This window comes from Aulonocara sp. 'chitande type north' Nkhata Bay, linkage group LG4 (assembly GCF_057382095.1).
Source record: "Aulonocara sp. 'chitande type north' Nkhata Bay isolate Kocher_YH1m ecotype deep benthic linkage group LG4, A_spYH_male_GT1.1, whole genome shotgun sequence".
Classification (NCBI taxonomy): domain Eukaryota; kingdom Metazoa; phylum Chordata; class Actinopteri; order Cichliformes; family Cichlidae; genus Aulonocara; species Aulonocara sp. 'chitande type north' Nkhata Bay.
Window position 1 is genome coordinate 31,030,683 of NC_141347.1, and position 18,835 is coordinate 31,049,517.

At 39.7% G+C, this 18,835-nt stretch overlaps 2 protein-coding genes and 3 non-coding genes across 6 annotated transcripts; 4 read left to right on the forward strand and 1 right to left on the reverse strand.

Moving 5' to 3' along the window:
* Positions 1-355: 355 nt before the first annotated feature.
* Positions 356-3,449, forward strand: arl5c (ADP-ribosylation factor-like 5C). Its single transcript, XM_086290733.1, has 6 exons — positions 356-550; positions 915-975; positions 1,083-1,230; positions 1,557-1,640; positions 2,130-2,281; positions 2,443-3,449. The coding sequence occupies exons 1-6, from the start codon at positions 505-507 to the stop codon at positions 2,489-2,491; spliced, it is 540 nt and encodes a 179-aa protein (XP_086146859.1). The 5' UTR covers positions 356-504; the 3' UTR covers positions 2,492-3,449.
* Positions 3,450-3,777: 328 nt separating this feature from the next.
* On the reverse strand, positions 3,778-3,849 carry trnac-gca (transfer RNA cysteine (anticodon GCA)). The gene has a single exon. It is a non-coding gene; the product is annotated as a tRNA-Cys (tRNA).
* Positions 3,850-4,372: 523 nt separating this feature from the next.
* LOC147332993 (plexin domain-containing protein 1-like) lies at positions 4,373-18,113 on the forward strand. 2 transcript variants are annotated; one of them, XM_086290735.1, is made up of 15 exons: positions 4,373-4,424; positions 7,223-7,308; positions 12,964-13,130; positions 13,413-13,556; positions 16,064-16,133; positions 16,231-16,353; positions 16,445-16,563; positions 16,665-16,764; positions 16,840-16,935; positions 17,024-17,105; positions 17,172-17,232; positions 17,325-17,445; positions 17,538-17,564; positions 17,631-17,794; positions 17,901-18,113. In XM_086290735.1, exons 2-15 carry the CDS (start codon positions 7,230-7,232, stop codon positions 18,012-18,014), a joined length of 1,467 nt encoding a protein of 488 aa, XP_086146861.1. In that variant the 5' UTR covers positions 4,373-4,424; positions 7,223-7,229; the 3' UTR covers positions 18,015-18,113. The 2 variants fall into 2 exon arrangements, with proteins under 2 accessions (XP_086146861.1, XP_086146860.1); XM_086290734.1 differs by lacking the exon at positions 4,373-4,424 and adding an exon at positions 4,447-4,553.
* trnac-gca (transfer RNA cysteine (anticodon GCA)) lies at positions 13,763-13,834 on the forward strand. Its single transcript has one exon. It is a non-coding gene; the product is annotated as a tRNA-Cys (tRNA).
* trnac-gca (transfer RNA cysteine (anticodon GCA)) lies at positions 15,322-15,393 on the forward strand. The gene has a single exon. It is a non-coding gene; the product is annotated as a tRNA-Cys (tRNA).
* Positions 18,114-18,835: the final 722 nt, after the last annotated feature.

Consider the following 18,835-nt stretch of genomic DNA (forward strand, 5'->3'; position numbering starts at 1 on the left):
ACAAGCAAGTAAATGTGTGAAAGTACAAAGACGACCACACATGACTCCAAAACAATCTCAGTCTTCCAGTGATGCTTTTAAGATGTTGGGAAAATCTCATCTGAGCAAAATCTTTAACTTACAATTATTTAAACAAAAAAAAAGGAAAGAAAAAACAGCCTACCCACTTGCATCTGTAACATAATCCACACCGTCCCACACAAACCCCAACTTACTTTGTGGATAATCTAGCCCTTGGCGAATCCCTCACCGGCCCACATTTTGTATTCCCCACAGCACTGAACGCACCATCATTACTATCTACGCTGCTCGTGACTCACTCGGCAAAAGGTGCAGACTTTCTGAGGAGGAAGCGCCGCCCACAAATGGTATGCCGAGGCAGAAACTGATAATAGATCCCGCAGCAGAGTCAGTCTGACAGTCAGCTTCTAATCGATACTGAAGTCTGCTTCCTCTGGATTTCTTTTGTATTCATCGCTCATCTAGCACTCACACCTGTTGAACATGGGCTATCTGCTGTCTAAGATGATGGCTGTGTTCGGGGACAAAGGTACATGTGCTTTAATTCTTGTGTTCGTCTTGTTATGCCTGCATTGTTGCTGTTTAGATGAATTATAAAAGCCCGTCGGTGTGTTAAGCTCCTGTATCGGGTAATATGTGATAATTGTGGTTTGATCACCTTACTAAAAACTGATTTCCTGACACAGTAAAGTTTCAGTCCTTTCTTATATACGACACTTAAACCAAGTGTTGGACGTGTTTTACTGCAAGAACAGTCTTTTGATAAGAGATGTGAATCTGTTCAGCACATCACCCTCATGTACCTGCCTTTTATCTTATCTGTGTGTACATTTATCCCTTGAGGCTGAATTTGCAGTGAGCATGCAACTTTAACATGTTTAACTTTCCTACAGAGCACAAAGTCATCATTGTGGGTTTGGATAATGCTGGGAAGACGACCATCCTCTATCAATTGTGAGTGATCTGACTGCTTTCTGAGTCTTTCAGCAGTTTTTTAAAATCTGTTCTCACAGTTTAATCTAATTCTAAATGCATCTTTTCCCTTTTTCAAATACATCTAGTCTGACAAAAGAAGCCGTCCACACATCACCAACTATTGGCAGCAACGTCGAACAGATCACCGTTCGGAAGACTCACTTTTTGGTTTGGGATATCGGAGGACAGGAGAGCCTGCGAGCTAGCTGGTACTCCTACTATGGCAACACAGAGGTATGGCTCACCTACACTCTTCAGATCCTTTCTATCTCTAAAAAACTTTTAAAACACAGTAAATCTTTCATTGAAGTGCATTGGAAGTGATATTAGCAGTTCCCAAAAATAAATCCAGAGAAAGTGAAAGCTTTTGAAGTGCTGGCTGCTAATGCACCTGCATCTGTTTTATGACTTTTCCTGTGATCCATTGTTTACAGGTACTGTATCTTTAATAGAGCATTGTAGACATGCTGTGCTCCCTCTTATGAATCAAGCGTCCTATAGATTGGGTCCTGATAAGAACGACCTTATAACAGGTTTAATAACTATTATTTCCCTTTCAGATCGTCATTCTGGTTGTGGACAGCACTGACCGGGAACGACTGACTGTAACCAAAGAAGAACTTCACCGAATGCTCGCACATGAGGTAGGATCTTTAAAACATAGCGTAGAGACTGACTTTATTAAAACATTTAGGGAAGTTACTTGGTCATAACTATATTAAAAGTGCCTTTTAACATATTTGAATACTGCTTACGGATGATAAACAGGTAGAGGAGGGTTGATCATACTTTGCTTTATTGTTTAAATATGAAGTGTTTTGCCTGTTTTCTTTGAGAGCTGCTTTGACGTACAATCACATTGTTGTTTTGTGAAGCTGCCCTCTTTTGGCATTTGTGTTTTGGTGTTTGACGTTCCCTCCCGCTTTCAGACAGACACTGATTGCGTAATAGATGTGAAAGCAGATTACTCACCCATGACATACTGTGATGAGGAACTTTCTTCTTATAGTCAGCATGTCTGTGCGTTTCTATGTTCCGCTGAGGTTGCTGTTTGTTTTGAACAACATCACATGTTTCCAGTGGAACCTGAGTGCAGACACGGTATCGGTAACCCATTTTTTAATTCTTTTTAGGACCTACAGAATGCAGCCGTTCTTATCCTGGCCAACAAACAGGACATGAAGGGTTCCCTGACAGCGGCAGAGATCTCCCAGTTCCTCACGCTCGACTCCATCACAACACACTCCTGGCATGTTCAAGCTTGCTGCGCCCTGACAGGAGAGGGGTGAGTCTAACGCACCTCCAGCTCTCAGTATCACCGACTATTACTCACCCTTCACAAATATGTGACGTAGCTAACAGAAACATGCCTCTGCATACCACTGCTTCTGTTGAAATAATAGCCTTTGAAACACTTATCAAAATGCTTCTGATCTCTCCCTGCAGTCTACCTGCCAGTCTGGACTGGATGAAGTCGCGGGTTGTGGCAAACTAGAAGAAAACAATGGATTAAAAGTCCTGAAACTGAACCAGCCTCTCGGGCGCTGCAAAGGCCGCAGTGTCAGGATTATTTACAGTGTTTTGAGCCTGTGACCACAACATCTGTGACAGAAACTGCCTCACCACGTCTACAGTATGACTTACTGACAATGTGACATCCTGAAGAAACCTGCGTTGTGTGTACCTCAGCCTCGGAAACATGACAACAGACAAGCTTCAAAAACTGTTTGATTGTTTGATTATATTTTAGTAATCTGGAGGTTGTGCACTGAGGGAGAGAAAGTGTTAGTAATGTATTGACATAAGTGGCCTGTGTGTAAATGAGAACAATGTTTGGGCAAATTATCCTACCTCACCAGAAGTATCACGTTCCACTTTAACTGTCAAGAGTGACTAAAATGTTATTATTTTATTATTAGAAAGGAAAACAATAAGGCAGGTTGACAAAGGACAATGATTTATAACACTAAGTCATATATTTTCCTATTAGTATCTTAATTTTCTAGAACTGATCCAGTGATTCCACAGACGCTTTAAAACAAGACAATCCTAATTTCATTTTGACTTAGTTCTCATAAATGAAGATTTTTGTTCTTAGTTCACAAACTACTGATTCATCACAGTTTACCAGCAAACAGTAAGACTATAAAGAAAACAAACAAAAGAACATTATGCAGCTGCTGTGGTTTTCCTTCTCAGGATTTCTGCAATGTTGCAAAAGCCTACAAGCCTGCATCTGATGTTAAAATTTAATTTAACGCCAGCAAATGATTTTAGCTTCATTAAACCTGAATATTTATATTAATTTATTCTTTTTTTAATGCTCTTGGACTGTGTACTGTATATGACAGCGATTTCTTGAATGGGAGAAGGCGCTAGCTGCTATGAGTCATAATTTTGCAATGTACATACTGTATAGTTTGATTTTTTTTAAATAAATGTTATTATTGCTATGTGTGTGTTGTTATTTTAATAAGCGATGGGCAGCATGCTATTGAGGTTGTTAACGCTAGTTTACCTTTGGCTTCCTTTGTCTTTACCATCCTTGTCTCTGTCCCTCCAGCCCTCTGTATACCCTCCTTTACTACATTCACGAATCTTCTCTGTGGTCTTACTGTTTTCGTCCTGCTTGACAGCTTCGTATTGACACGCTTTGTTCTATATAACGTTTTTCTTGTTTATTAAACAATAGCGCCTAAACTACAACGTTACGATAGCACTAACACGACTTCAACAACAAACGTGGCGTTTTTCACTGGCAAAAGAGCAAAATTAGATTTTAGGGGGCATCCGGATTTGAACCGGAGACCTCTTGATCTGCAGTCAAATGCTCTACCACTGAGCTATACCCCCGCACGCTACGACGAGCGGCCCGCTCCTGCTTTAGATACAATAATAATAATTCTATGTTCTTGTTTTGGACATTCTGTTTTTCATAATCACTCGAAAATCTAAATTCGAGTTGATTTTGACGACAGCCGTGGTATTTAATCGCTAAATAATAGACGGTTTTCTGACCGCTAGAGGGAGAAATGAGTTTATATTTATGGCTGTCACTGTAACTGGACGGCGAGAATAAGAACACGCGTCACATTCGTGACAATAAGCACAAAGGGGCTAAGTTTGCATATTTATTTAGGCAAAAAGAAAAAGAAATTGAAAAAAAAACAACGAAACTTACACACTTTCATCATCACGTGGTTTAACATCACACGGAAAGTTATTAAACATACAACAACAATCCTTCTAGATGCAAACATCATCAGCTGTTTTAACAATGACTCAGCATAAATGAAGAAAAAATTGATGTGCAGAAGTGACTTTTTTGTGAAGTGAAAACTGTGGTCACCTCAGCACTGTGTGACTATCACCACAGCTGAAGACTTTGTGATTTTTGAAGTACCCGTTGTGGCTGAGGAACAACCAGTGTAAGTCTTAAGTCACACATGTTTACCTACCACAGAGTTTGGGATTTTTTTCTTTAGACATGAAGCCACAATTTTTCTGTCCTTTTTAAAATTTCAACTGTAAACGGTCATGCTGACAGGAGCAATCAAGTAAGGAATGTTTTTCAAGTCCACATTCGATTGCCAAATAACATTTTTCTTAGACTTTTATTCTGATATGCCACCTTCAAGTTACTGAAATACACACATGTGAAGGACAAATATATAGGATAAGGTTGACTTTTTGTCCCCTTACTCTTTGATTTGTTGGACCTCAGCGAAGCCCTCGATACAGCTGATCATGGGACCTTGTGTTGTGGTAGCTGGTATTTAACATATACTAAACTGGTTCACTGTGATAGTGTCATACTATCACAAGTAGCTGAGTAAATTTTTGATCAATCTTTGATTTTTGAAGTTCACATCAAGTCTCTGACCTGCTCTTTTTTAATTTTTCCATTTAAGAAACATGGCTAAACTCCTAAAAAGTTGTTCTCAAAAAATGGACTCGACTGTTCATCTCTTGCTTGGAATGTTGTGATGTCCTGTTTTTTGTGGTTGTGTCCTAATTTTGACTTTCCACAAGTTAGTTTTATTGATGCTGCTGTCAAGAACTTTGAGATTTTTTATCTTGAAAAGCATTATATAAATAAATGTTACTTTTAAACTTAAATCAATAGGCTAAGATAAACACAGATATACTACTAAAAACATATCAGGCCAAACTAAAAATTCCAAAAGGTCACAGGAAATACCTAGAAACATGAAAAGTACCATCAGGACAGAAAACAAGGACTCGAGAACAGGAACTGAAATAGATAGGCAACTGAAAAGAGGAAATGGGAGCGCAGACAAAGGCAGCAATCAGAGGGTTTCCAATAACTGACGACAGCAAAATACCATTATGCCTTCGTGAACTTTCCCAGTCCATGTTAATAAAAGTAGAATATTTTATTTATCAAGAAACAATGTGTGATTTAAATGTTCTTTTATGTTTTGGAACAGTGCATACAGTATATATACCAAAAACTATACTAATAATTCAACACAGGTGATACTAATGAAAGCAAATGCAAAGCAAGGAGAACTGACAAAGAAAGCTGTAAGTGACCAGAACAAAAATCCACACGCAAGTGACACAAGCAAATTTAACTGAAGCATTTTGCTACAGCTACTTGAATTACAGCACATAAATAAACCCTTTGATGAACGTTATAGCCTAGGCTGGATCAGGTGACCCTGAGCTATCCAGTCATGCATCTTTATCCTCAGGCTGCTGTGAGACTCTCCGTGATGCACATACCTTTTCACTCCCAATACTTTTATTTTGCACTGCTGCAGTCATCAACTTTTGTAGTTGTCCTGTTTGTTATTCCTGGTTTCTCTCTGCTCTTCGTTTCTCTCGTCTCTGTCAATTCACCCCTAACCCGTGCCTGGTTCTGCCAGAGATTTCTTCCTGTTAAAAGGGAGTTCTTCCTTCTCATTGTTGCCAAGTGCTTGCTCATAGGAAATTCTGTAATTGTTAAGATTTTCCCTCTATTATTATTAATAATAATGCTATTTTTAGTATTATTATTAATGAAACCGTTGCTGTGATTTGGCACTACACAAATGAAATTGAATTGAATCTTGCACACTTATTTTCTTTTTTCCAAGGTGATATGTCAAAATGTCTTTTATGAAACATACCCATTGAGCTTGGAAGGTTCCTGTCTGAGGCTTCACTTTAGCTTTAACTAAAAGTCAGAAAATAAAAACAATAGCAATATTTTTAAAATGCATATGGGTATGTCAGCATTGTTTAAAGAGAGCCTATGAACCCAAATGATCCTAAGGGATGTTTAGCAGGCAGCAGTTCCTCTTTGCACGTAATTGCAGTAAGTTTCAAATAACAGGATACCCCTTGTGAATGCAGTAGGTTTTTAACCATTGTGAATATTATGGACACCAACATTTTAATAGAGGAAAATTTGGAAGATGCATATTATCCGTTTATTTACTGTCCTCACATTGTCACTGTGTGAAAACTGCCACCTGCTGCTGTCATGCTGTATACTGTGTTTACAGTCGGGATTATGAGACATGGTACTGATTATCTCTCCAGCTGTGAATCTAATAAACTCTCAGCTGTCATTTTCCCTGCCAAAGATTCCATGTTTGCTCGCATAGCAGATAGAGATAATTAAATAGAGAGGTGGTGGAGTGAACCGCATTACTTGCAAACTTTGCTTTTTGCCAGTTTGCATGTCATCTAAAGCAGGCCTTTTACAAAACCGCTGGAAATTAAATTCCTACAAAGAAAGTTTTGTGTGCCATGTGGGCTACGAAAGGTTAATGACAATGTTTAGGTTTTAGGTCTGGTCTTGTTAGCATCATGATCGCCACGTCTAATCTAAGATGTCAGATTTCTGACCGTCCTCACAGCCCGTTTGGACAGAGGGAGGCGCCATTCTGCTGCTGCCATTGTTGGTCTTACTTTTATTATTTCTCTGAATGATGCTGTGATTCCAGAGAACTTCACTGACGAATGAGCAGAGTTGCTGTGTGGTTAATATAAACAGAAAGGAGGCAAACTCAAGGTCCAGACCTTTTGTGGACCCCAGCGAGCTGATCTCTGTGTCTTTGCAATCACCATGGCAGCAGGGGAACAACGTTGAGGAGGAGAGAAGGGGTGTAGTTACAAACAGGGTGGTGTGCGCCGGCAGTGAGATCGAGAGTGGAGAAAGAGGAGAAAAGAGGAGCAGAGACGAGGCTGTCATTTTTGCTTTTGTCTTTTTCAGGTCAAACATGTGTCTGAGGTTGGTGATGCTATTTCTCTGTCTCTCCCAAACACAGCTTGCTGAAGTTTGGGTTCAGCAGCAGACAGGTGAGCTCGGTGTCTTTTTCATGCATCATCATTAATGCTTTTGTTTATTTTGCCTGATTTTGTCGCAAAGATGCTTAAGCCTGCAGGTGATTTTTCTCTGGCAGCTTCTCCATATATATGTTTTTAATGATTTGCTGTATGCTTTGAAGCCAGTGCACTGGTATTTATGATTAGCAATAACAGTTGTTTTCTCATTTACTCAAAAGCTAAGCAAACATTTGCAATTTTTATTTACAGAATGTGTGTTTTTAACATTTTCATCCTGATGTTGCACATGCGACTCTGCGTGTTAATTTAATTTGCTCTAAGCCACAGAACTTCAGTAGGAATCTTTATGGAGCAGCAAATGGGTATACCATGCCCTTTTCATTTTACACACAACAAGTGAATGAACTAGTTTACAATAAAGGGCACAATAAAAATACCCTCTTCCACAAGCATGCGACAGAGTCTAAACAGCAACCCACAAACAGCCCGTCTCAGGTTAAAATTAGATTTAGACTTGTTTTTCTTCTTGCATCCCTGCAAGTTTGGCACAACTTTTTACGAGCCTGCTGCATGGACGACGTGAGTCTATCGCTTGCATTTCCATCGCGAGATATACAAATATGTCGAGTAGTGGTTGGGAAACATGTTAGCTGATTTGGGAGTCTGAATCTCTGGAAACTCCCTTCTTGCATCCCAGCTCATCCTTTCAGCGATTCCTGAGCTAAAACAGCTGTCTGAGAAAGAGATATGATATAAACTGAAAATTGGTCATACTTTTTCTTCCTCGGGATAGAGCTCATCAGAAAGCTTATTTCATTAAAACAGCGGAAAGTTTGAGAGTTCTTCTGCATCATAGTGTTGCGAAGGAGGGACTCCGTGTTCTTGCAACATTAGGGGTCAACTGTCTCTGTTGATCTAGCATAATCCTCCTTTCCTTTTCTTAATAGTTCTTATCTGCACTGCCACTCAACATTATATACAGTTCAACTTTTTTTAAAAAATCACTCTGGCCCGAAAGCCATCAACATCATCTGAACCAGACTGTAAAAACACAGAGCCCTGAGGTGAAATGAATCGTGCACCCAGAAATGACCTCAGTGTTTGGCCTCTCATCATTTGTCCTGCTGAGAAGTTTGCTTAACAAATAGCCTGAAGTTAATCCAGGCATTTTGGAGCAAAGTATAAAAAAAATATTACAAGAAAGAGAAACAAAGTGACAGATTGTTTTCTAAGACTGAGCCACAGATAGGATGTTATTGTCTGCGGGCCCTTATTTTATAAAAGTCATGTGTAATGTCACTGGCGATAGCAAAACACGGATGTGTTTTAGGAAAGTGGCAGGAACAAAAACAGCCATCTGCCAACAGCTGAGCAACTTTGAATTATGTAGTTATTTGGAGAAGGCTTTGTATATGAAATAGCTGCGGTCTGAGCTTTGTCTCCTTAATTCATTTCTCTTATCTGAAAATGAAAAGCAGAAATGTTTTCGTGTCTTGAACGCAGAGATTTTGTTTCTCCATAGCAGAAGAAAAGTGAGGTAATCAGTACATTTGTTTTCTTAACAAAGACTTGTCTCTTGTCTTTAAAGGCTCAACATGAAATTTGTTGCACCCTCTTGGGGTTATCGTTTGACATGTTTTATATTCTGGGTGTTATTTTTAAAGGATGTTCCTCTAAAATCATTAAACTATTGCAACAGCATGCCAGCACATGAGAGCGAGTCCACTTATCAGCTATCTCATTAGAACTGGGAGACTTCAAGTTTAATATGTGCTTTCTATTGAAACTGCACTTCTACAATTCAGACACGCTCTTTGAAATGAACCAGGGGACGTTTGGTGCTTCATGCCAAATCCTTCAGCCTCTGCACAGGAAGGGTGTGTCCTCTCAGACCACTCTGAGCTGACCACTTGCAGAAAAAGGCAGCTAAATGTTGTGGTTTGGTAGCTCCTAAAAGAGTGGGCAGAGATCAGTTTTCATTCCAAAACATCTGCCTATTTAGTGCAGGGGGGGAAAGGTTTCTCTTTTACCTCATGAGGCTTTTATTTGGTTATCATTTATCTTATTCTTTTAAACTTTAACCCAGCAAACAAACCTTTTTTAAAATAATCAAGTTAGACCAAACTCCATCTATATACGTGACCCGTTGTGGCTTTCTTCTTTATTATCTCTTTATCCAAACTCTGTGCAAATGTTAATTTTCTCAGGTATTACCTTCTAACCAGGGAATCACCCGAAACTGCACAAAGCCAGAAAGACGCACTAAACAAATCTCGATGCACAGTCACTACTCAATCCTCTCTCTGTTGCACCTCCTTTCTTGTGTGGGTCTTTTTGTGAAGTAATAACATTTATATGCTAGGTTTCCATTCATTTTCTAAAATGTTTGGCCATATGTTTAAACATTTTAATGAAAGGCTCAAAATTTTTAGAATCAGCCTAACCTTAGTCTAAACAGTTTTTATAGCTATATCTTGCAATTCCAAAGACAATTCCAGTGTTACAAATTAGTTCAAGTGAATCTTGAAATTAAATCTCAAAGCATGACTGAAAAGGGGGGTTTCTATTTTCTTCCACTGCACAATCTTCTATTCCAAGAAATGTTGTTAGACACCAAGCAGACTGGACTGCATTATGCAGTTTCAGCTCACTTGCAGAGTCTGACTCAAATCTCACTGCTTTGTCTGCCAGTAAATTCAATAAAATGCCTAGTGGGGGTCATGATGACCCAAGTAGATATCATAGCTTCATATTCAGTACATGCACTCCTCCCAGCTTTTGTTATACTAGAATATGTCCATCTGCTGCACTGCAGACATCCTTTGTGCTCTTACCTCATAGATGCCACTACAGGGTGGATCTGGTGCTCAGCGATCACACGTCTAGGCGTAATATACAAGCTGCCACGAACACATTGACGCAGCACTTAATTGATTGAAAGGGTGGAGAGTAGCATAAATACAATGAGTTCCCTATGAGGTCAAAACATTTGAGCTGCCACTTTAGAAACTTGTTAAATGACACAGTGTAGCTTTGGTGACTGTGGAAGACATCAGCATTATAACTGTGAATGCAGAGCGATGTTTAAAGCAGGCCTCGCCAATGTCCCACACAGTCTGAACTCTGGGGGTTTGGCACAAGACAAAGCTGAGGGACCAGCAGGCCTGAGCTCTCCTCCCACACTCAAGACAGAAACGCAGGCATCAAACCAACATCAACTGACATTTCGCTGGCAAGAGAGGAGCTCCACTGGGTACTGGCACCCATTGAAACTCGGTTACGGAATTATGGCCAAATTGAAAATGTCTGAGTCAATATATAAATGTTGCTTTCCTGATTATCGTCTGACTTTTCTTTGCTGAGGCTTCTTTATGGAAAACTACAGCAAGAAAGGATTCAGATCTACTCTGTTAATTTTCTCATTAACACAAGCTGGGGTGGGAGGTGTCTGCATGCAAAGGAGCCCTCCCATTGTCCTCAATTAGACTTGACAACATGAGCACAACAAGAGTTAAACAACACACACGGTGTTTTACACTGAACAGATTGAGTTCACTCTTCAGCTACATACACCCTTTCTGAGCTTTTGAAAACAGTAAAATCGGTACTAAAATTTCCAGGTAAATTACAATACACAGCTGTGATGTTAGGCTGCATTACGCTATATTCAACTCAGGTGTGCAAGACTGAGTCACTGCAACAGGTGGCTTTAGCTTGCTTTTAAAACATGACTATCATTCTTTTCCATACCAACGCACTAGCAGTTTCTATTTTGATAACTAATACAAAAGAGTGTAGGCTGCAGGTGGCTAGCCTGACTTAAGCTGAAACTAGTTTCTACTGCTGCAAAGAAATAAATGCATAGTATTGTCCCAGCTTCAATTCAATTAACGATGAAGCTGCAACATTTCAGCAGTGTTAACGTTTAAGATCTTCTCTGTCGCGTTAGCTCATGGATGAGTTAGCAGTACTTGCTAGGATTAGCGTGACCTGGAGAGCAAGCAGGTCCATATTACCTAAGTAACAACCTAAATTATGGCGTTTGAATGTTAGTTTACGGAGTGTTTGAGCGTAGGTTTCCCAGCCGGACCACTGCAGGTCCGGCAAGTTACCTTGCTCATTTTTAATCTGCTCAATTGCGAAGACTCCCTGCAAGAAGTCACCGGAGCAACAGAGACGAACTCTTCGCGGCAGCCGGGCTGACCACGGCAATACATTAACGGTGATTCTGAAAGGAAACTGAGCTTGACGGGGTGATTAAGTTGGCTTTTTTTATATAATCCGAGACCTTTCCAACGCTACTTGAAAAAAATCCCCTGTAGTTTGCTGAAAGCCCAAAACAGCAAACGTTACGTACAGGCGACGACCCTCATTTAGGGTTAGATGAGACACCCCGTAAAGAAGTGGCACTGCCGGGGGATTATATAGGCTGCTGCGTGACGTCATCGTCGTGTCCCGTAATCTAGGTAAAAATCCCGCAATCAACTGTCGTAAATAGGGCAATGACTGTAGACAGATGAATGTATCTTACCAGGTTTAATTTTTCAAGGCAGGAAAACTGGCAAAAAAAAAAAAAAACATATTGCACGAAAGGGTTTGCCCTTGATGTTATCCCTTAACTAAACAATGCAAGCTGATTCAAACCAGAATTGATTGACAAATGCCAGCAGGAAAACATTTAAATCACTTTATTTTGAGAAACTTGCTAGTCCCTAACTGAAATTCATTAGATGGCACCTACAAAACACCAAAGGCAAGGTTAACAGTTAGGAGACCACTCTAGGATGCTGAAAACGTAGCAGTGTATTTTGACTAGGCCATAAAAGGAAAATATTAAGACAGAGGAACTTAAATATAGGCCTAGAAATAATTTTGAGAACTTAGTAACATCTGTTAAGCATGATAGAAACACATGATTGATTGGGGGTCCTTTGGTAGCAAAGTGAACTATCTGAACTGCATAATGAAGCCAGTTTCCTCCTACAACAGGTCAATGGCAGCTGCAAACTATGCAAGGACTATTTAGAGACATTTTTAAATTTAATTGTATTTATTTATTTTTGCCATTATCTTTGAACTGATTCTTTAGAGCTGAGAGGAGACATTGTTCATTGTGTTGCTTCATGTGTAGACCTGCACTGGTTCCAGACGTTGTGCAAGGACAAAGATGTCCACAGGTTTACATCCAACTCTCAGTATAAACATACCAGCAGACATGCATTTTCCACACTCCATAAGAAATTACAGGATGGTGTTAAAATAAACACCTAAAATTAACCAGGAATTTGTGGCTTGAAAGAAAGACAAGTTGTCAATTAAAACACCCAGAATTTTAAAACAAGTCCTACCTACCCCAGTTTGCTTACTACAGTATGGTTTTCTTTGTTTATAGGGTCTGACAGTTCTTTCCGAGCGTCAGTAAATATTATTTGTATCCTATTTATTTTCATTCAACAAGGGCATTTAACTGACAAGGCTACAGCTGATACCGGCTTGGCTGACTGACTGAGCACTAAGCATGACCTTAGACCTTCAGTCTGAATAAAAATGAAGTGTTTCATGTGCATTTTATTTTTGAAGGCAGTGAAATGAAACCAGCAGGTTTATAATCTGAAATGCATCCTGACTAGGGCAGCACTGTAAAATCATATGCATTATTTTGGACAGATGATTGGTACAGTGTGGTCCCACAGCACCACGAAGAGTCTAATGGAGGTGACAGCAATGCTTATAGAACACTGAGGTCATCTTCGGGCCACACTAGAGTAAGCAGGGCAGTTCTGGGTGGAGGACTAAGCATCACTACCCTCCCAGACAATATGACACGTGTAGTGGTAAGTTATACACCACAGTGTTCCTTATTACTGTAATGGTTTGTGGCGTTTAATATGTTCTTGGCTCTTACCTGGTTGTATTTGTTTTACTTGGAGTTAAACACTGCCCTCTTTTGGAAAGAAGCATTTACTCTTCTCTGCTTACGCGGAGAAGCTGTGCCCAACACCTGAAATTTATTATTTAACCATGTTCTCTGGGAACTTTTAATCCTTTTGCAACATACTCTGTCAACACACATCATGCTTTTAAAGCTCTAATCTCTTCTGTTTTCTGCATGGAAGGAGGATTCTGGCAAATATTACACATGGCACATCTTTGGTCCAGAGGACCAACGTACTGAGAACCTGTGGATAGACATGAATGATGTCCGGCATGGTCAAGTCAGAGTCCATGGCATTCTGTCAAATTCATACAAACAGGCTGTGGTGAGTCTCACACACAGACATAAGTGAACCGTCTTACTTTCGGTTTCTTTCTTAACCCATAAAAACCATATTAATGAAGTAAAATTTTACAGAGTTAAAAATTAAAATGATTTGAACCCTTGAATAGAATTTCTCCTGGTTTGTAGACTAAGTGGCTCACTACAACATTTCTTTACACCTGGTCTACAAAGTTGGTATTTGTGCATGGGGGTATAGCTCAGTGGTAGAGCATTTGACTGCAGATCAAGAGGTCCCCAGTTCAAATCTGGGTGCCCCCTACATATATATGCACTGCTTACTTTGTTAAGCTGAACTGCTTCTTTACTTCCATGTTCAAGACAACCTGCTGGAAGCAAATGGGTGACAGAAACAATACAATTCATGGGAGCTCTCCAAAATTGGGCAATAGAACATTTGAAAAAAATTGCCTTTTTGTACTCCAACATTTGAATGGTATGATCAGGATTTGGCATTAACAACATCAAGGCATGAATCCTTTCTGCCTCACCACTGCCAATATTCAGGCTGGTGGTGGTGTAATGGTGTGGGCGAAATTTTCTTGGCACACCTTGGGCCCCTTACTACCAACCCCAACTGAGCATTATTTACATGAGTCACCTTGCATATTGTTGCTGACCATGTCTATCTCTTTTTGATCGCAGTGCACCCTTTTCAAATGGCTGCTTCCAGCAGGATAACATGCCACAACATAGCTCAGATCACCTCAACCCTGTTTCTTGAACACAACAGCGAGTACCTCTGCAATCAACAGATTTAAATCCAATAGAATACCTTTGAGATCCAATAAATTTGCAGCAACTGTGTCCTTTAATGACAATATGGTCCTTAATCTATGAGGACTGTTTCCAGCATCTTGTTGAAATTGTGCCACAAAGAATTAAAGCAGGCAAAGTGCTGAATCCAGGCAAAGCATTCATCACAGCACTAGCAAGCTGTACCTAACAAATTGGCCAGCAAGTGTCGCTTGCTCCACATTTTTACTGTATTTTTTCACCATATTTCTTTTAAAACTGACAGTTTTGATTCATCATCCAGCTGAAGTATAAAAAGAATATGTTCCTGCAACCTGGCAAATACTTAATAATTCTACATTAATTAGAAATACCTGAAAATTTCCTTTAACATTTGATATGAGACCAAGCCAAGATGAAGTTCCCTTGTAAATATGTGGTTGCATGGAAGCTGAGGCACATTAACATATTGGTAAATGTGAGGAGCTGCAAAACTGAGATATATTAATACACTTTAAATATAGAAAGGTGAAAACTACAAAGAGTGAAGACTGATGGTAAATGGTAAATGGTCTGTATTTGTATAGCGCTTTACTAGTCCCTAAGGACCCCAAAGCGCTTTACACATTCAGTCATCCACCCATTCACACACACATTCACACACTGGTGGACTGATGGAAAATTTTTATACTTGGTTACAGCAGGAGCATGTTCCCGCTCTTGATCCTAATAATAATAATAATAATAATGTGAGTTTTAGGCATGAATTATAGTGTTTTGGATGTTAGTTATTTAGAAGAATATCTGCTTTGGAAAGTTAACACCCAGCCAGTTCAACTGTCTGTACTTACAAAGCCAAGTTGTTGCTATAATTCAGTTAGTACACTGAAAAACAATTACATCAGACAGCATGCTGGGAAAATGTTAATCACAGACAGGCTGCTTCCAGTCACATGTCCAGATCCTGTACACCCAATGTGTTGTGATAAGACCAGTTGCTAAACTCACATGTAGGGGGTATAGCTCAGTGGTAGAGCATTTGACTGCAGATCGAGAGGTCCCTGGTTCAAATCCGGGTGCCCCCTTATTTAGATTTTGGTCATGACAAACTGATGTAGTTCTTGTAAGATAACATACAGGATTTTCGTCACATTAGAAATACAGCTGGTTGTAAAATTGAGTATTGTGCTCATTTACAGTTACATGTTTTTATTATTGTACTCTATCAGAGAAGCTCAGCATGTTGCCCAGTTCAGAATGCTGCATATTTATCTTATATGATCTTTCATGTAGCCGTGCAGCTCCTTTCCCATAAAGCCACTCTCCTTTTAGGCCATCATTTCTTCTGATTAGCGGCCCCTCACGTACAGCAAGTGGGTGTTGCTTCTGTGCTCATAGCTAGAGCTGTGTGCCTGAGATGACCATATTAAATATATTCCTTTGTTCTTTCTCATTCAGAGGAAGAAAAGTAGAAAAGACTGTGTGAAACAGAGCAGTCTGAAAGTCTTTTTAAAAAACAAAGTAGAACAAATCTTTTTACTGAGAGATTTGTCCAAAACAAAGGTTTTCCCAGAGATTTTGAAGCTTCTTTGTACCATATAAGGAGCAGCTGGGGTGCTTTTAACTGCAGAATAACAAATCAAAACATGACAACAAAGAAATTTCTTCAATCTGTTTTTTTTTTTGATGACAGATAAATCATTTTTTTTAATCTCTTCTTTTGTCTGTGTCTGTTTGAATCTTCTCTTTTTGCAGCGAGTAGCCCTGTCCTTTGACTTTCCTTTTTATGGACATTACCTGAGGCAGATTACCATAGCAACCGGAGGTACGTTTTGATTTTCTAACAGATGTTCAAGTGACCTTCTGCAGTGCAGTAAGTTGTACACAAGTCTTACATATTTTTCCTTCTGGCCTTTTTCCAGGGTTTATCTTCACAGGGGACATTACTCACCGTATGCTGACTACAACACAGTACATCGCCCCTTTAATGGCTAATTTCGACCCCAGCTACTCCAAAGAATCCACTGTGCAATACCTTGATAATGGTATAATACCATCTGACATTTGAACATGTCCTTGAGTATGAGATTGTCTGATCTTTCTGTTTTATTTCTATTTGGCTTTCATTATCTTCAGGTGAGGTCTTTGTGGTCCAGTGGGAGCATGTCAGAATCCCCGGCAAAGAGTCAGTAGGAGGTTTTACCTTTCAAGTTGCTCTTTACAAAACAGGAACCATCACTTTCAGCTACAGAGACGTGAGGAACATTTCTGCTCTTTGCTCTTACTGGCATTCTCAGATCAGGTCACTTGATCTTATTTTTGCAAGTATTAAGTGAAACTTCTTTGTGTTTACCAGATACCTCTGTCGGTAGACGTGATCAGTTCAGCTGAGCACCCAGTGAAAGCTGGGTTATCTGATGCCTTCATGGTCATGTCGCCGTCTTCTCAGTCAGCAGGTCAGCAATAATTGTGCACTACAATAAAGTGCTACCATAAAAAAACACATATAAATCATAATATTTCCATTTCAGATCTCCCACGGCAAATGATCTATGAGTACCATCGAGTTGAGATAGACGTTACAAAGATTACCAACTACTCTGCTGTTGAGTTCACTCCTTTGCCTAGTAAGTGAATATCTAAATCTCCAGAGATTTCTTTCCACAGTCAAAGATTTAAAAATCAGCAGTGTTTTCCTTTTCTTTCCCTGTGCAGCCTGCCTTCTGCATGACAGCTGTGAGCTCTGCCTCTCAGCCAGCCAAACCTCTGGTTGTAGTTGGTGTCACGTACTGCAGAGGTGAGTGGGGAATTCTGCAAACCGACAGTGTTAGAAAAATAATCATTTTAATGTCTCCTGTTTTAGATGCTCAGACGGCATGGACAGACACAGACAAGAATGGCTGGATTATGCTTGTGCAGAAGAGGTATAGTTGGACTAAATATCAGTTTATTGTATTGTATTGTCCACGTTTCAACATGTGTTTATCATTAATTGCACTGTCAACTGTATTGGCAGAGCCAAGGCGCAACATGTGAGGATTACTCCAGGAATGACAACTCCACTGGGGCCTCCATCACGCCAGAGATCGAGGACATTACCTTTCTGACTCCACGACAAAAGGGCTGTGACAGTGACGGTGAGAATATGGAACTAAACTCTGTGTGTTTGCTCAGTAAAAACAACAAACAGAATCTACAATGGAATAAGTATTTAAACTTTTACTTTCAGATGAATCTAAACATCAAGTTGGTAGTGGTGAGTACCACTTGTAGAAACTGGTAAGATTAGGTTTGGGAATGAATTCTTAAGAATTTGTCTTAGTTCCAGATGTAAAAACTGATTCTTCAACCAAGAGCGTTGGGTTTGCTAACACTGGCTTGATCGCTGGCTTAGCATCTGCCCTGGTGCTGCTCTTGGCCCTGATACTGGTATCTCTTTACATCAGCTACCATCCTTCTGCTGTATCACCACTTTACCTCATTCAGGTGAGTTCAAAACATATCCTATACATGTTCAGCCTGAGTCAAGCTGATGTTCATATTCTAAACAATGATAATAATATGAGTATTATTATTACTTGATGCATTTCAGCGACGCAAGAGCTACTGGCCCTCCTTGAAGTTTCAAAAGCAAGAGTCTGGTTACACGGAAGTGGAAGGAGGTGGTCAAGAAAAAGACAGCATTGTTGAAGCCGGGCCATGTTAAATCCATGTGAAGGGAATTATGGATCATGCATGTTGTGCAAATAACTACATTGGAAATTGAGTTCCAAATAAAGGATTAAAAGTCTTTTTTAAAAACATACCTTAAAGGGATGGTGCTGTTGTTGAACATTATTTAGAAATGCAAGGTTTTCATAGTCCCTCCACTGCATTACACTGTAAAATGCATGCCATTAAGCTGACATACATAAACTTTGCAGTTTTTTCATCAGATAAGCAAAGATATGAGAAAGTGAGCTTCACTTTCAGTTCCTGCTGCTCTTGATTGCGATTGTGATGCTTTTGAGTTCCACTTTTTTGTCTTGCTCAAATCAACCCTATCATTTCCTGAACAGTACTCCCGCTTGAAATGCATGCTTTGTTGGGGGGGGTGTAACTAAAGATTCTGCATTTTTCTTCTATGCTGTACATAAAATAAGTGTAAACAAATAGTCTAATGTTGCAGCTGGCTACACACATTAAATAATGTAGGCCGATACGCAGATACAGTGCAACTCTTTTGTCAGCAGATGTCACTCTAAACAAAAGGATCACATGAGCAGTGAAGTAGGGTATGTAGTGCAGTGAACGTGGCAGATGTGTAAAATTTGATGTGAGAAAACTGGACTGGTGAAGCACAAAAAATGAAAAGGGAAAAAACCCTATAAAGATGATCGCACAAGTTTTCTATGCGAGCACAGATGGCGCAAATACGGTTAAGTTTGATATGCAAATGCACAGGCGGCGATTGGACCTTCATACTGTTACAGAAAACTGAAATAATGTTGCTTCATTTCCAAGTAAAACAGTGCTATAGTCCCAGTT

What these genes read in the sequence shown, in the direction of transcription:
- arl5c (XM_086290733.1), top strand. Translation starts at nt 505, where the DNA reads ATGGGCTATCTGCTGTCTAAGATGATGGCTGTGTTCGGGGACAAAG. An exon ending in ACGACCATCCTCTATCAATT is followed by an intron (nt 976 to 1,082) that starts GTGAGTGATCTG and finishes AAATACATCTAG; the next exon opens with TCTGACAAAAGAAGCCGTCC. An exon ending in ACCGAATGCTCGCACATGAG is followed by an intron (nt 1,641 to 2,129) that starts GTAGGATCTTTA and finishes AATTCTTTTTAG; the next exon opens with GACCTACAGAATGCAGCCGT.
- LOC147332993 (XM_086290734.1), top strand. Translation starts at nt 4,534, where the DNA reads ATGCTGACAGGAGCAATCAA. An exon ending in TCACTTTCAGCTACAGAGAC is followed by an intron (nt 16,564 to 16,664) that starts GTGAGGAACATT and finishes TGTGTTTACCAG; the next exon opens with ATACCTCTGTCGGTAGACGT. An exon ending in TAAACATCAAGTTGGTAGTG is followed by an intron (nt 17,565 to 17,630) that starts GTGAGTACCACT and finishes AATTTGTCTTAG; the next exon opens with TTCCAGATGTAAAAACTGAT.